The following is a 17,143-nucleotide window of genomic DNA, read 5'->3' as shown; positions in this document are numbered from 1 at the left end:
ACCGCTGTTTATGGCCTCGATTGCTATTTACCTTTTCAATTAGGATTCCACTGAGAGCTTCTGGCACTAGTTAGTACCAGGTCTTCACCATCATAACAAATAACGAATTAGTATTTTCCCTTTTCAGGGGCTGTTCCCCGAGCCTGGCTCTAACTGAATAGGCCAGAACTTAGCGGTCGCAGGATCTGACCCTCTGCGGCAGAACCGCGCAATCTCGGCGCAGGTGAGGGAGCCGGCAGAGCCAGAATCCTATTCCATCCTCTCCGCTGCTCCGCCGGCTCCCCGAGTCGGCGCTTCGCGGCGCGTGCGGGCGGCGGTGCTCGGCCTCCAGGGCTACTTTTGGCCCTCGGCAGCCGCCGTCCGCAGCGCCCAGCTGAGCCCACAGGCCCGCGGAGGAGACCTGCCTTGGCTGCGCCGCGCTGCCGTGACCCGGGCTCTCCGCGCAGGTGGGTTTTCCCCGCCTCTCTGGGGCCCGGGGCGCCGCTCCACCGTAGGGAGAGCGCCGGAGGGACCTCGTCCCCCGCGGAGACCCAGGCCCGCGCCTCTCGGGCGCCACCGCGCTCGGCCTCGGATTGGACCCGGCTCCGCTCTCCCGGCCCCGCCGGGGTGCTGCGGCCCCACGAGGGTCTGTCTCCCTTCAGCGCTGCCCTCGCACCTTCTCCCGTGCTCCCCGGACCCCGGCTTAGCCTAGCCTGGAGGGAAGCTGTGCTCACCGCCCCCGCGGGGCCTCGGCTGCGGAGGGTCGCTGGCGCCCTCCATGACCGCGGGAGTCTGTTCGCCTCTTGGTTGAATGTAGATTAACAGCCCGTCTTCCCAGTTTCTAGGCCGTCGGGGATTTAACACCTCATCTGGAGTTGAGTTTGAACTAATATCATGGTTAAAAGCGCTGAGCTATGGAGGCTCAGTGGGGTTCATATCTCGGCCCCAGCCAGTTTTCTTCCCGGTGAAATGTATATAATAATAGTACCTGTTGCACAGAACCGTTATGAGAAGTGAGATTTGCCCGTCAAATGCGCAGGGCTAAACGCAGCTCCTACTTCTGTCAAGGGCTTTCCCCACAAACGGGAAAACGGCTTTGACCAGCAGGTGGCAGTGGTGACTGTATAATACGATGTGCAGCGAGTCCGAAGTTACCCGGTGTTGCCTCAAGCGTTTAGAGGCCCCCTCTAAAGAGGGTCTTCGCTGAGAATCTTGGCTGAATTGGCAGCTTTAAACTCTCTTCAGGCTGGAAAGTACATTAGAGATTGAGGAATACTACCTACTATTTTAGTAGGTTGCGACTAACCTGACGGTGGTTTCCTTAAGCAGTTTACAATGGGCCCCAAGTTTCTTCCCTCAAGTTCAGTGTTACATTAAAAACAGTACAAAACAAAACCAAAAACTTTTCTGCCACTTTGCTAGCCTGTTGGGATGGCACTTTGAATATGTGTTAGAATTGTACTGGAAACCACAGAATTAACATGGATGTCTACGTTCATTAAGCATAGTATCGAGCACTTTACTCTATGCCAGACATTGTTCTGGCACTAGTTAGTTATAACATGGTGAACAAAGCAGACACAGTACAAGCTCTCCTGGAGTTTACTTATTGGTGGTTGAGACCAACAATGTAAATGTAAATAAACACATAACAGTAAGTTACCAAGGAGAAAAAAAAAAATTGAGGCTGATTTTGGTTGGGTGGCTCACCTCCCTGAGGGGGTGAGACACTTAGCCCAGAAAGATGTGAAAAGGAGCCAGTCATGCAGGGAATGAAAGGGAGAACATTTGAAGTATCAGAAACAGAGTTTACAAAAGCTCTGAGGTAATAAAAAGCCAGGAAATGAAAGAAAGGAAAAAAAAAATGTGGCTGCAGAGTAATGAATAAAGGGGGAAAGTAGCAAGAGACGAAGTTGAAGTGGAAGGATGAGCCTTTAAGCAGGGTCATAAGGGGTTTGAGTGCAATTTTGTTTTGAATGCAATAGAAGTCATTGGAAGACTTGAAGCATGGAATGCCAAAATGCTATATATTTTTTTATTTTAAAAGTTCATGTCTGCTGCTATGTAAAGAGTTAATTGGGTGATGGTAGAATAAAGATAACCATTTGGAAGATTATCGCGGTAATGCAGGTGAGAGATGACGGTGTCTTCAGATAGAATGGTGGTGGTGGAGCTAGAGAAAAGTAAACAGGTTAAGAGACATTTTGGGGGCGAAATCCGGAAGCCTTAATGATGAATTAGAAGGGAATAAGGGACAAGAAGGAATTGAGGGTGACTTTCAGGTTCCCAGGTTGAGCAGCTGGGTGGATAGTGATACCGTATGCGGAGATGAAGAAAACTGGAGAAGGAACAGATTCAGGGGAAGGAGGTGGTAGAATGGAGAATTCCGTTTTAGACAGACTGACTTAGGTATCTTTGCTATATCCCAATAGAAATGTTTGATGAGCAGTTACATATAAGGACTTGGCGCTCAGAGTTGAGAAATTTGTGTTGGTGGTATGAATTTAGGGGTCATCAGCATACGGATGAAAAGCCAAGGGAATGGATGAGGTCACTGAGAGGTTATCCAATTTGATGGTTATCATCACCATTGGGCCTGTGGCAACCAGCGTGTTTAAATATCTTTTTGGGGTTAAAGCATTAGATTTTAGTAATTGGGTAAGTGAACTGTCCTTGCAGATCTACAGATGGTCGTGCGTGTGTCACCCTGTATTGCCCTGAAATGCCCCCATTCCGTGGTGGGGAGAGAGAAACAAGAACTTGTGTCCACGGGTGCTTCCTAGATCTGGCCCTTAAGCTTGCTGATTTCTATTTTTAGTAAGCTGAGGGTTATGTCAGTTTTCTGCCACCTACAGGACGGACCATGAAGCTAAAGGAGCTTGAACGGCCTGCTGTCCAAGTGTGGAGCCCAGCCAGCCAGTGCCCTGTGTATCTCGCCACAGGTATGATGATACTGTGGACTAGGATCCACTGGAAGTACATAGGTCAAGGGGAAACTTAATATTCAGAATTCTTTACTGAGCTTCAGAGAAAGCTTTAGAGTCATGAAAAGGTGGGGTTCGCTTGCAGGATAAGCAAGGGGACATTAGGTGTTTGGGGTACCTAGGGGCAGCCTTGAATTATGGTTCAAGCTTGAGCACCTCCTGTTTTCTTGCTTTCTTTGGAGTTACCACTTGAAAAAGGATATACCCAGTCCTCTCCTGTTCCGCTGCCTCTCCACTCCCTAACCATTTATACCCCAAATCCGTGCATGTATTTTTGCTTATATACTGCCTCTTCCTAACTTTTCTTGTGCCTAGGAACATCTGCCCAGCAGTTAGATGCCTCCTTTAGCACAAATGGCACCTTGGAAATCTTTGAGGTTGATTTCAGGGACCCCTCCTTGGACTTGAAACGCAAGGGAGTCCTTTCTGCCTCAAGCAGGTACCATGTCTGAATTGTTGATGTGTGTGCAGGGCAGCTCCTGACGTAGACTGAGGACTTCTGGGAGCAAGGCGTGCTTCTCAAGGCTCATAAGGATATCTATTAGGTGAAGGACCTTCACCAAGTTGGGGAGAAGTTAACTCTGGGTTTATTTTACCAAAGGATTTTAAAAACATCCGCTCTCACTTTTTTGGTCAGCAGCGGCATCAGGCAGAGTCGTGTGTTAGAGACTCCTCACCCAAGCCTGGGCCCATACGTGCCTGCTCTCTCTCTGAGCCCAGAGATGTTGGCTTCTTCCTCCCTTGGCTCTTGTGAAGATAACCTGACACAATATTTCCTTTTGTGCCAACGGGAGGAGAATGAGTGAGCCTCTCCTCATTGTGGTTAGGCACTGATTGGGTGCTCCTGGATTTCATGGCTCTGGCAGGCTTACAGGCCCGAGTACAGGCATTCACAGAGCACATGTATACAGGTCAGGCACTATGCTAGGGACTCTGTATATCTTATTCATTCCTCAAAATGAGCCTGAGCAATAAATACCATTATTCCCATTTTGCATAGGAGGGAACCGAAACTCTGGGAAGCTAGGATTTACACATAGGTCTCATTCCAAAATCTACCTTCTTTCGATTATTCAACTTCTCTTTTATAGGTTTTGTAAAGATGTGGCTTACAGTCTGAAGCAGTGGTCTCCAAATTTTCATACCACTGGGGAAAATGTGAATATTCACTATACTCAAGTTATAGAGGCAATATAAATAATATACATGCATTACTCTACTATTAAAAAGTGCCATTTCCATAATTTTATAGATTAAAAATATAAGTCTTTTTCCTACAGAGAATTATCTTGTCCATCCCTCTTTAGAGATTACTGGTCAAAATGCAACTTTGCATTCTCTTATGAATGTTTTGGTCCATCTGAGAGAGAAATTAAGATATTTAGATAGAAGTACCCTCTTTTTTCTTTACATGGGTTAGCCTAATAATGAAAGGTTAGTTATTGTTCTCCCTTTCTTGAGCCCCTATATCACTTTCTGACAGTATCCTTTATTTTACAGTTTTTTTATATCTTTGTATTTCCAGTATCTTTCCCTTTGAAGAGCAGCCACTAGAGGGTTTACCAATAATGATGAGATATTCTTAGCCTCCAAGCAAGTATTTCAGAAAGGGCTCCTGAAAGAGGGGAGCTAATTCAATAACATTTATGCTCCTGGACTTAAGAAGAGGGGCAATGGGTAAGAGCTCCTATCCTCAGCCAGCCAAGCAACAGCTTTAGCACAGTAGTGGCTCCTTAGGGCTAATAGTTCCTAAGAAAGAAACAATATAGTTGCTTCAGAAACCTTGAAATTGAATCCTAAGATCCCTGTGGGCAGAGATTTTTGTCTGTTTTATTCACTGCTGTATCTCTAACTCCTAAAACATCACCTGGCATTTGATGCTTAAGGATTATCTGTTAAATGAATGAGCGATGCTAGAAATGTCTGGATTACCAAACTGAGCACTCATATCCACCATTTCAGTTAGTTAAAGTTATTCTTCAGTTAATCTTAGTGCCCTGAGAGCTTTTCAAAGGTGACGATCGGTTTGTTTTGCAGCCAACTAGGCTGAAGGGACCCTTTTTGAACTGTTGGTACTCAAATCAGGAATTGTAAACTTCACTTCATACCCTGTTTGATCCTGCAGGGATTGGGAGCTATACCCAAAATAAATAGTGCAGCTAACACTATTGATAGTGTGTCATCTCTATTTTCTTTTCTACCTCTGTAATTGTGTGCAAGGATTGAGTTGCATTTCCAAAGACCTAAGGAACTATCTTTGACATAGATCTATAGGGTGTTGTTGAAGAAATCATCTTAGACACCCGAGGGCCTAAGGCACCCACTTCTTTTTGTTCCAGCCTGGGTTCAGTCACTTACTCAGAAACCCACATCTCAAACTATTGACCAAGATGATCGAGGTAGAGAGAGGGCTGCCTGTTCTTTGCTTTATACTTTCCTCTTTCCTTTCTGTGCCATCTTTTGCGTGGTTTAGTGGAAAGCACAGTTGTATTGGGTTGCATCCTTGGCTAGAGATAGGTGACTTTGTGCGAATGGAGGTCTTAGGTTTCCTCACTTACATATAAAGAAGAGGTTGTACAAGAAGACTAAGAACCTACTGAGCTCTAAATTCAGGTATTATGTTCAGTGTTTCCTTCTCTTCCTTTTTTGTATCATAATCTCTTTTCTTTTTCCTTTTTTTTTTTTTTTTTAAAGAAACCTTCCTTGGGTCTCATCGTTATTACCTAACACATACTTTTCAAAATCTTCCCCCATCCTTTGCCTGCCCTTTTCACCAGACGCATGCCTCAACCACATTTGAATCCTGAAGATCCCCTTATATCAATTCATGAGGCATCAGAAAACATTATGTATTTAGAAATATCTGACTGAAAGAGAAGTCCTCTGAAACACTGGTGTGGGGGTGGACAAGGGACCACCTCAAGCTGTAAATAGACTGAAGAGAGGGAATGGATTAAAGCCACCGGGTGCATCAGAATCAATATGGATTAGCACGTGCATTGAAGCAAGTGATGTTTGGTTTGTTAGATGAATCTCACTCAAGAATAAAGGTTTTTGGGAGAATAATACATTATTTATGAATTGTCTTAATGAAATGAGGACTTAGCTGCTGTGGCTGAATGAGGTCAGAGACCAGTGTGCGATGTGCAGTACTCCACCCTCTGTCTGCACTGAGGGTCTAGATCTTTTTGTGGTCTCTGTAACCTCTGTATGACCTATTCTCTAGTAACGTGAAGACAGTAGGTGATCTATCTCTCAGCACCTTTATAGTAGTTCTGGCTACTTGGGGAACCCTATGGCCTCTCTTTGGGTGCCTGTGTAAGGAACAACACCAAGCAGAAAAAGATCACCTTGTGTACTTTTCTTAGTTTTCCCATTTCCAAGGTTTGCCTTCCTTAGAGATTACATCAACATCACAGAGCGGAGAGAACGTGGGCTTTGTTGTTGGATAGGCCTGGGTTCAGATCCCAACGCTGCCATCTAATATCCTCTTGGACACATTGTTTAACTTCTCTGGCCCTGTTTTTCTCTGCTGTAAATTTGGGATACATGGGCACGTATTAGCTGGTGCATATTAGGCTTCAGAAAAGAAGTTCTCTCAGACAGCCACTGCTTCACTTCACTGTCTTCATTCTCCAACTTGAGCACTGCCTTCACTGCTCTTTTTTTTTTAAGTGTGTGTGTGTGTGTGTGTGTGTGTGTGTTGAGAAAGACAGAGCATGAGCAGGGGAGGGGCAGAGAGAGAGGGAGACACAGAATCCGAAGCAGGATCCAGGCTCTGAGCTGTCAGCACAGAGCCTGATGTGGGGCTCGAACTCACCAACTGTGAGATCATAACTGGAGCCGAAGTCAGACACTTAACCACTGAGCCACCTAGGTGTCCCTTCACTGCTCTGACTTTTTAGGAAACTTGGATTCCCTCAGCTAGTTTGGCTTGTTTTCACTTTAGTTCAGTAACATGAGGTTGGAATTTTTTTAATGTTTATTTTATTTATTTTGATAGAGAGCAAGCGATCAGAGGAGGGGCAGAGAGAGAATCCCAAGCAGGCTCTGCACTGTCAGGGCAGAGCCCAATGTGGGGCTTAAACTCACAAACTGTGAGATCATGACCTGAGCCAAAATCAGGAGTCAGATGCTTAACTGACTGAGCCACCCAGACCCCCTCTGAGGTGGTTATTTTTAAAAAGGAACCTTACTAAGCAAATAAAAGCAAAATCCCAAACAAAGAAGTACATAAATTATGGAAGAAAGAATTTACACAACACATATTCCTAGTTATAAATTAGCTAAAGCTTGACCTCAGCTGAGCTTAGCTAGGATGGCCTTTTGATCTCTCAGGCCTCAATTTATTCTCTTTAACCTTGTCTTTTTCTCTCCTCCAGGAGCATAGCCATGAGCTGGTCATAGGGCTGGTTCTGTCTTTATGAATTTCAGTGTCTTCCCCTACTGGTCTAGGGTGGTATCAATCTGATGTATCCAACACAGGGGTTCTCAACCCTGTTTGCTTGTTACAATCACCTGGGGGCTCTTGTTAAAAATGTGGATTCTGGGGGCACCTGGGTGGCTCAGTAGGTTAAGCGTCTGACTTCGGCTCAGGTCATGATCTCGTGGTTTGTGGGTTTGAGCCCCGTGTTGGGCTCTGTGCAGACAGCTCAGAGCCTGGAGCCTGCTTCAGATTCTGTGTCTCCCCTCTCTCTGCCCCTCCCATGCTCATGCTCTGTCTCTCTCTGTCTCTCAATAATAAGTAAATGTTAAAAATTTAAAAAAAAATTTTTTTAAATGTAGATTCTGAGGGCCTGTCTCTGGAAATTCTGCTTTGCAAGGTCTAAGTAGGAAAGTAAAGTATCTGGTTTTTTCTTTTTCTTTTTTTATTTTAGAGAGGAAGAGAGAGTGCAAATGAGGGAGAGGGGCAGAGGGGGAGACAGTCTTAAGCATGCTTCCTGTTCAGTGCGGAGCCGGATGCAGGGCTCGATCCCATGACCTTCAGATCATGACCTGAGCCAAAATCAGCAGTCGGACAGTCAACCCCCTGAACCACCCAGGTGCCCCAAGAATCTGTATTTCTTTGATGCTGTATACTGCCCATTATCACCATCTCCATGGGAACCTCTTCAGCAAAGAATTGCACCTGTATTCTCATGTTTTGAAAGTTCCCATCATTCCATACAAACTCTTCCTATACCATCTCTTTAAATCTCTTCTAATCTCTGGAAATCCTATTTTCAAGCCAAAGGCCATCTTGTTTTTTAACTTTTAAACTATTCAAACATAGAAAGTTGTAGAATAGTACAATGAACAATTACATACTTTTACCTAGATTTATCAGTAGTTAATATTTTGTTGCATTTGCCTGCATGCCGTGCACTCTTTTTCTGCGTGCACACGTGTGCGTACACACACACACACTGTTCCCTGACCATTTGAAGAGCAGAGATGATTGACATTCCTTGAGTCCGTTGAATGATCATGTCCTGGTCCTTGCTTAACTTGTCCTAGCCGTTCTCACTCTCCTAGATGTTCTCTTTCACGTCCTATTTGGGCTCTAGGCTCACTCTCACTAGTGAAATGGTTAACCATAGGACTGTACTTTCTACGTGCTTACAGAAAGAAAATCATTTTGTCACACTCTGTGTTCTGCATCTTGGTCACTCTAAACTAACTAGGCTTGTTCTCGAACTCTTTGGTGACTCCCCCTTGAGGTCTCAGGTGCCTTTGTCTTTGGTCTGTGTGCCAGGTGCTGTGATCATACTGACGTTCCTGTGACATCTTCTACCACCCCCATGTGAGTTTTTCACTGGCCATATTCTCCTCTGGTTCCTGTGAGACCTGTTGTGGGCTTCTCTAGTTATTTTGTTGACTCGCCCTCTGCCCACATTGACCTCTAGCCCCAGGTGACCTGGCAGCCTCTTGAACTAATGTGGCACGCGTTCTTCTGCCCTGTTGAGATCAGTGCAATGTTAGAACACATGGCCTTTTGGACGGTACCTGTAGAGCCACCGTTTGTGTCAGCTCTGCTGCTTTACCTCAGTTGCTGACCTGGTCTCAAATGGTGTTCAACTCTTCACTTCTAACAGGTTGGTGCTGCCTAGTGACTGGTCAAACAGGTTCCTGCCTGGTCACCCCACTCAGTTTCTTGGCTGATGTTTCCCAGGGTGTGGGAACATTTCATTCCAGTTAGGGATCTTATGACATCATTCAGTGTGAAATCTGGCTTCCCCGAAGGGCTGTGGAAATACCCTTGGCTAGCAGCTGTGAAATGGAGGACAAGACTACCTTTAAGGCTTTGGGGATTTCACATGGCTTCCCTAGGGGCTTTGTAGAGGACCTAACTCTGCAGGGGCCCAGGATCCATCTTTTCCTTTGTGTAAGATGCAGGCCAGAAAGCCAGAAGTGTTTCCCAAGAGATGTGTTTATTCTTTTTGCTTCTGTGTTTCTAGGGCTGGCCGGCTACAGCCATAGAGCAGATCCAGTGGGCTAGTCACATGGGAGAGACACAAGGTGGAGTGATCCTTGGGTCCCTTCTCACTTACAGCTTGAGAGGGAAGAGAGGACAACAGTTGTTGGTGTAGGGAACCTGCTTCTAGTCAGGTACAGAAGAGTTTGGATCTTCCTCTAAACAGAATACAGTCTTTTATGATGGTTAAGGGATCAGACTCTAAAATAAATGGGCCAGACTTTATACCTTGATTCCACCACTTCCTAGGTGTCAAATAGGGATAAAACTACTAACTGTGTATACAGAAATTCATATATTTTCTGTGTCTCAGTTTCCTCAATTGAAAATGGAGTTAGTAATAATACCTTATAGAGTTATTGAATATTAAATCAGTGAATACATGTGAAGCACTTAAAACAATGCTTCATGCGTAGGAACTGTTTAATAAGTGTTAGTTGTTACTGTTATTTGAGTTGTGAGGATTAAGTGAAGTAATTTATTTGAAATGTGTATCACTGGCCCTATATAACCCTAATAATGTTAATTTAGGGGGGGAAAAAAAGCCTGACCTCCTCACTTCTAGTGTAACAAAGATGGAATATTTTTCAGAGAAAGGGCAGGACCAAAGTGAGGACACCTCTGTTGTGTGTCTGGTAAGTGAGGGAGGAAGGCAGGCCTGTCTTGGGGTGGGGATGCCTGCATAATGGCAGAGGCTGACAGAGATGCCTGCTCTCTGACTATTAACATGGTTCTGAGTTGGTGCTGATGCCAGTTTCTCCTCTTTGTAGGTTTTACAAGCTGATCTGGGGGAGCTTTGGCAATGGGCTTCTGGAAGCCTCCGGGGTTATTGCAGGCGGAGGGAACAATGGCATGCTTACTCTATACAATGTGACCCACATCCTGTCTTCGGGGAAGGAGCCTGTGATTGCCCAGAGGCAGAAGCACACGGGGGCTGTCCGAGCCCTTGACTTTAATCCTTTCCAGGTACTGCATTTCAGTTGGTCAGACCATGGCCAAGCCATGGAGTAACAATTCTGTATGGAAACATTCACTTGTGGCCTCCAGTCTGTAACTCTGAGCCCTTCCCAGACTGTTAGGGGAGCGGCTTTGGAAACCCCACATGTGGGTCTCTTTCCCCCTTTCCTGCTCTCACTTCTTCCTGGGGTGGTGTTTCTCCAAAGACCTGTTCTTCGTACAGGGCCACCTCCTGGCCACAGGGGCCAGTGATTCTGAAATCTTCATTTGGGATTTGAATAACCTAAATGTGCCAATGACCCCAGGATCCAAGTCACAGGTAAGGAGGCTCCTAGGGCAGCTGATTTTCCCAGGGAGAGTCTTGAATCCTGGAGGCAGCCAGAGCACAGGAGGTTTTGGACTTTACCACTGGAGGGCAATAAAGCTCCGCAAACGAACACATTTTACCAGCCAGCCATTAGCAGCCATGGAGGGGAGGGTGTGCGTGTGGTGGGGTGATTTGTGGTCATTAACTGTCCTAGGGTTTCTGGAAGGAAGATGAAGAAGGGCAGTGGGAGGCACTGAGAAAAGAAGTGTGAGTACGATTTATCATAGTAGAGCTCAGGCAGGGTAGAGTAGGACCCTAAGCTCAGGAAGTGGGGCTAAGAGTAGGACACCCAGATATACTCTTGTCCTTTTTGTGGGGTGAGTCAGCTTTGCCTCTGTATCTAGTTCTCCATGCAGTTGGGGTCCTGTGTATATCTGTCTCTGAGTGTACCTACCTGTCAGTCTATAACTGGGTCTGTCTTTTTGCTTCCTGGCTCTTCTCTGTCTTATGCTTACAGTATCGTGAGGTAAGTTAAATATAAATTTGATAGCACCCTGTGCCCTAAAAATAGCAATGGCTTTTCTTTCTGCCTCATTTTCTCTGAGGGTCTTATGTGTCTGTGTTTCCCTTTCTTCCTCCTCCTCTCCCTCTCTCTCTGTCATAGATAAGAGGCCTGTTTTAAATCTTGACTCTATTCTCTCAGGAGCAACTTGGGATAGGAGTAAAATCCAAGTGTGCCTGCCCTTCTCTCAATTTCTACACCAGTACCCCCAAAGGATCCTCTCTAGAAAATTTAACCCTCGGTTCCCTGATACTATCTGGGTTTGGGAAGCTCATGTCTGCTCTTGGGCTTTCTGTGGGTGGTTGGGAGCAGTGGAACAGCAAATGTCTCTTGGTCCAGGGGATGACAAGTTGTCCTCCACCCCCTCCCCCCATCCTGCCACAGCAGCCTCCAGAAGACATCAAAGCACTCGCTTGGAACCGGCAGGTTCAACACATTCTGGCTTCTGCTCACCCCAGCGGCAAGGCAGTTGTGTGGGATCTCAGAAAGAATGAACCTATCATCAAAGTCAGCGATCATAGCAACAGGGTGAGTTCTGGAGGCAGAATGCAGGGTTGGGCTCTGGCTTCTTCCTCATGCCTGAGCTTTGGAGCTGTTCTTCCCCAGGCCAGGGTTCTGCTTTCAGCTGCTACACTTGCAGACTTAGCCTCTTATCAGATTTCCTGTTGAGAGTGAATGCTTAGGGAAGCTAAACAGAGCTGATCTGGAGGCTTCTAATATTCGTTACTTACTCATGGTCATCACACAGAAGAGACACAAAACCTGCCCTATTCCAACTGGGCGGAAAAGGTTCATAATCAGAAGAGTCAGGTTACGTCACCCTTTGGGGTCTGCTTTGTTCACAGATGCATAGCTCAGGCCTGGCCTGGCACCCAGAGATAGCCACCCAATTGGTGCTCTGCTCAGAAGATGATCGTCTTCCAGTGATTCAGCTGTGGGATTTGCGCTTTGCCTCCTCTCCCCTGAAGGTGCTGGAGAGCCACAGCAGGTAATATCTCAAACTCTACTTTTTTGGCAGACGGTATGGCATAACTGACCTGGGTAGGAGGCAGTGAATGCCTCACTTTAGTTACCAAACATCCTCCCTGCCTTCAAAGCCATTCCCAGTGAACAGTTTCCCAATCCTAGCTCTAGCCCCAACAAAGAGGAGTTTCTTGAGATGGTAAGGTTATGGAGAAGAACCTGAGATTCCATTTAACTTCCAGAAATTGGAGTGTGGATGGGGTCATGACAAATATTTGGAGCCAATGTTTAGTCCTCCTGGGAGAGTCCAGGATAATGTTAATCTCTTTAGGTGGTGAGGTTATCTCCTCCAAGACTTCTCCTTTTTTTTTTTTTTTTTTTTTTTTTTTTTTTAGTTTCTTTATTTTGAGAGAGAGAAGGGTAGAGAGAGAGGGAGACAAGAGAATCCCAAGAAAGCTCCACACTGTCAGCACAGAGCCTGACATGGGGCTTGATCTCACAAACCACAAGATTATGACCTGAGCCAAAACCGAGAGTCAGACGCTTAACTGACTAAGCCACCCAGGCACCCCTAAGACTTTTCAGTAAGAAAACCTTGGCTCCTGTTTATCCTCCGAACAGGCCTGCCCCTGAAGCTGTAACTCTTAGGCCCCTAGCAGAGAAAACAACCCCACACTGTTCTTTCTTACTAAAGGTCTATGTTGCTTTTATGCCTTCTTGGGGACTTTTAAGAGTTAGATCCTCACTCCTCACATGGGCTAAAAAGCACACATAGGGATGGGTGCTTGAGTGACTCATGCTGATTCACAGTCCCTACTCTACAGTCAGGGAGGAGAAGCGGGCCATCCTGCAGGGACTGTGAGAGGCAGGATGATACAGTGCATAGTGCCCAGGCTCTGGGGTTTGACGTGTCCTGGCTGTATGGCTGCTGAAGGTTCCTTAATTCTTCAAAGCCTCCTTTTCCTCATTTGTAAAATGAAATCAGGCCACTCATTTTATAGGGATGAGATATATCCAAGATATGTATGACACTCTACTCCTAGTGGGCATTCAACAAACGTTAGTCCCTCTTTCCTTTCCTTTTTAGGGGGATCTTGTCAGTGTCGTGGAGCCAGGCTGACCCTGAGCTGCTGCTCAGTAGTGCCAAGGACAACCAGATCTTGTGCTGGAACCTGGGGAGTGGTGAGGTAGGCCGGCCTTTCTGTGGGCATGCTGGGAGAGGAGATGAGCTGTGTGTTCTGCATTGTTTTACCTAAGTCAAGGTTTCCCTAATGGTTGGGTTCCTTCACAGGTAGTATATAAGCTACCCACACAGAGTAGCTGGTGCTTTGATGTGCAGTGGTGCCCTCGGGACCCTCCAGTGTTCTCTGCTGCCTCCTTCGACGGCTGGATCAGTTTGTACTCCGTGATGGGTAGGAGCTGGGAAGTCCAGCAGATCAGACAGGCTGACAAGGTTTGAAGGGCTTGGTGGAGAATGCTGGAGGGAATGCTGTCTCTATGTTGGGGGAGAGAGAAGGACGAATGGCCTGGGAAGATGGGAAGAAGTGGGGACTATTGGAGACTGGGAAGCCAGGGGCCTGGGTTGGGAGGGCTGCACCTTTGCTCTAGTGCCCATCTTCCTGGGAGGATGTCAATTTCTGCCACAATACAAAAGAGGCCTTCACCTTGACGCTTGCTCTTGGATGTTCTCTGTGGTATTTCAGGGACACTGGACCTCTATGGTGGAATCGTTATTTTGGAAGTGCCTTATCTCCCTTTCTCCTATAGATCTGTTCTGTGTCTACACTCCACTGTAGACCTTGGATACAGTAGACTTTCCAAGAGCCTACTGCATGCGAGTTTTACTCTCACTACCAGTTCCCTAGAAAATGGGAGTCTAGCCTTTGTGGGCCAGATTGGATGTTTCAAGAATTTCCCCCAAACTTGTAGACGCAGCACCACTTCAAGTTGATGTCCTTTTGCCCTCAGATCTCTTCTTCCTTCAGCAAAGGCCAGCCTCTCCCACCATTGCAGGTGCCAGAGCAAGTGGCCCAAGCATCACTGATACCTCCTCTACAAAAACCCCCCAAATGGATGAGAAGGCCAGCAGGTGTTTCATTTGCTGTAAGTGTAGTGTGTGTGGGGGGAGAGGGGGTAGTGCATGGTTGTATGTGTGTATGTGTTTGTGAAGCCTGTTGCGTGCCCAGCACGGAGCTGTGTTCTGTAGGAGATTCATTCCTACTGTCTGTGTCTCAGATCAGGTCCCACCTTCATGCTCAGGCAGAGTTACTGTAGCTTTCCTTTCTACCCCTTCGCCTAGCGTACTGTGCTGGTCCTGTCTAAAGGGAATTGAGCGCTTTAGACTGCTCGGTTATGGAGAACTGCTTGAGATTCCACCTGATCTTTCTCTAACTCTTACGTGTTTGGACTGGTAGTGAGTCCAGACATGTAAGGGTTAGAATACAAAGCAGGAAAGAAAAAAATGTAGATTCCATCCTGTCCCTCCTCTGCTCAAAACCTTTGGCCCCCATTGTCTTATGGACTCAAGGCCAAATGTACACGGGGCCGCACTTACCTTTCCAGTTTTTATTCCCCCTTATTCTTATGTGTTTCATGTGCTCCAGTTATATATGACTCCTTTCTGTTCCACAAATAACTCCTCAGCTTTGCTGCTTTTGCCTGTACCCTGCCCTTCAACTTCTCTCCTGAGCCATTGAATCCTACTGTACCTTTTCATGTTCTTTTGCTTAAATACCACCCCCTCCATGATGTCCATCTTTAAACCCTTGTCAGACTTCACTTTGAGGATTTATCCTCCTATAATGATACACTTTACTTGGACTAAGGTTATTTACATACTCGGTGGAGACCCTACTAAGTAATGGACTCCTGGAGGATAGGGACCACATTTTGTTCATTTTTATCCCTAAAGCAAGTGCTTCTCAAACTTTAATACACATACAGATCACCTGGAGATCTTACTAAAATTCAGATTCTGGTTCCTTTAGTCTAGGGTAGGACCCAAGATTCTGATTTCCAGTAAGTTCCCAGGTGATTCCCTTGCTGCTGGCCTGAGGAGAGGCAGGGCCCTAAAGCACTAGGTTAACCTAATGCTTTAAATATTAGGTGTCACTTAAAAACAGATGTATCGAAGAAGTGATTCTTCTGTGCAGAGCCACCAGTTTTATTGTGGAGGCAAGGCCAACACACTCAAGAGGCAGGGAGGTGAAGAATTCTGATGTTGAAAGACCTACATTTCTTCGTTTGTTTTGTTTATTGATTTCAGGAGATAATTCTGTGTTTAATTGTTGAGGACTCACCATACCATTTTCCACAGCAGCTGCACCATTTAATATTTCCAACAATGCCTAGGAGTTTCATTTTCTCTGAATTAGCCCCAATACCTTATTTAATACCTTTTTTTAAAAGTTTTTATTTATTTATTTTGAGAGAGACAGAGAGAGAGAGAGAGAGTAGGGGAGGGACAGAGATGGGGGAGAGAGAGAATCCCAAGCAGGCTCTGTGCCATCGGTTCAGAACCTAATGCGGGGCTTGGACTCATGAACTGTGAGATCATGACCTGAGCTGAGATCAAGAGTCGGACCCTTAACCACCTGAGCCACCCAGGCACCCCTCTGCCTTTTTTAATTGAAGTATAGCTGACACACAATGTTACATTAGTTTCAGGAGTACAACATAGCGATTCAGCAGATTTATATGTTCCGCTACGTTCACAAGTGTAGCTAGCTACCATGGGTCACCATACAGTGCTATTGTAGTACCATTGGTTATATTTCCTATACTGTACCATGACTTATTCATTGCATAACTAGAAACAGGTACCTCCCACTCCCCTTCAACCATTTGCCTGGCCTCTCACCTAACCCTCCCCTTTGGCGGCCACTGGCTTGTTCTCTGGATTTCTGGGTCTCTCTGGAGAGGCCTGCATCCTTTTTTTTTTTGACTTGTTTTATTTTTTATTTTTTTAAATTTACACCCAAATTAGTTAGCATATAGTGCAACAATGATTTCAGGAGTAGATTCCTTAATGCCCCTTACCCATTTAGCCCATCCCCCCTCCCACAACCCCTCCAGTAACCCTCAGTTTGTTCTCCATATTTATGAGTCTCTTCTGTTTTGTCCCCCTCCCTGTTTTTATATTATTTTTGCTTCCCTTCCCTTGTGTTCATCTGTTTTGTCTCTTAAAGTCCTCATATGAGTGAAGTCATATGATTTTTGTCTTTCTCTGACTAATTTCAGTTAGCATAATACCCTCCAGGTCCATCTACGTAGTTGCAAATGGCAAGATTTCATTCTTTTTGATTGCCAAGTAATACTCCATTGTGTGTGTGTGTGTGTGTGTGTGTGTGTGTGTGTGTGTGTGTATACGCACCACATCTTCTTTATCCATTCATCCATCAATGGACATTTGGGCTCTTTCCATACTTTGGCTATTGTTGATAGTGCTGCTGTAAACATGAGGGTGCATGTGTCCCTTCGAAACAGCACACCTGTATCCCTTGGATAAATCCCTTGGATAGTGCAATTGCTGGGTCGTAGGGTAGTTCTGTTTTTAGTTTTTTGAGGAACCTCCATACTGTTTTCCAGAGTGGCTGCCCCAGCTTGCATTCCCACCAACAATGCAAAAGAGATCCTCTTTCTCCGCATCCTCACCAACATCTGCCGTTGCCTGAATTGTTAATGTTAGCCATTCTGACAGGTGTGAGGTGGTATCTCACTGTGGTTTTGATTTGTATTTCCCTGATGATGAGTGACGTGGAGCATTTTTTCATGTGTTGGATGGCTATCTGGATGTCTTCTTTGGAGAAGTGTCTATTCGTGTCTTTTGCCCATTTCTTCACTGGATTGTTTTTTGGGTGTTGAGTTTGATAAGTTCTTTGTAGATTTTGGATACTAACCCTTTATCTGATATGTCACTTGCAAATATCTTCTCCCAT

The 17,143-nt window shown here is 45.7% G+C and overlaps 1 protein-coding gene across 18 annotated transcripts in view; it reads left to right on the top strand.

Moving 5' to 3' along the window:
* The first annotated feature begins 308 nt into the window (after window positions 1–308).
* The window catches only part of SEC31B (SEC31 homolog B, COPII coat complex component), a 36,187-nt gene continuing 19,352 nt past the window's right edge, over window positions 309–17,143 (top strand). For 6 of the 18 annotated variants that reach the window (XM_058697483.1, XM_058697481.1, XM_058697482.1 and 3 more), the window contains exons 1-10: window positions 309–446; window positions 2,835–2,921; window positions 3,279–3,402; window positions 10,188–10,383; window positions 10,598–10,693; window positions 11,628–11,771; window positions 12,089–12,231; window positions 13,294–13,393; window positions 13,498–13,659; window positions 14,175–14,309. In XM_058697483.1, coding sequence (XP_058553466.1) covers window positions 2,843–2,921; window positions 3,279–3,402; window positions 10,188–10,383; window positions 10,598–10,693; window positions 11,628–11,771; window positions 12,089–12,231; window positions 13,294–13,393; window positions 13,498–13,659; window positions 14,175–14,309 — 1,179 coding nt within the window. In that variant the 5' untranslated portion in view covers window positions 309–446; window positions 2,835–2,842. Of the gene's footprint in view, window positions 447–2,831; window positions 2,922–3,278; window positions 3,403–9,400; window positions 9,552–9,637; window positions 10,053–10,187; window positions 10,384–10,597; window positions 10,694–11,627; window positions 11,772–12,088; window positions 12,232–13,293; window positions 13,394–13,497; window positions 13,660–14,174; window positions 14,310–17,143 lie in introns of those variants that run through there. The other 12 variants (XM_058697479.1, XM_058697478.1, XM_058697485.1 and 9 more) reach the window with 11 other exon arrangements.

Source organism: Neofelis nebulosa, chromosome 13, assembly GCF_028018385.1.
Source record: "Neofelis nebulosa isolate mNeoNeb1 chromosome 13, mNeoNeb1.pri, whole genome shotgun sequence".
Classification (NCBI taxonomy): domain Eukaryota; kingdom Metazoa; phylum Chordata; class Mammalia; order Carnivora; family Felidae; genus Neofelis; species Neofelis nebulosa.
Note: the sequence above shows the minus strand (reverse complement) of the source record. Positions and strands in the feature narration are given on the sequence as shown.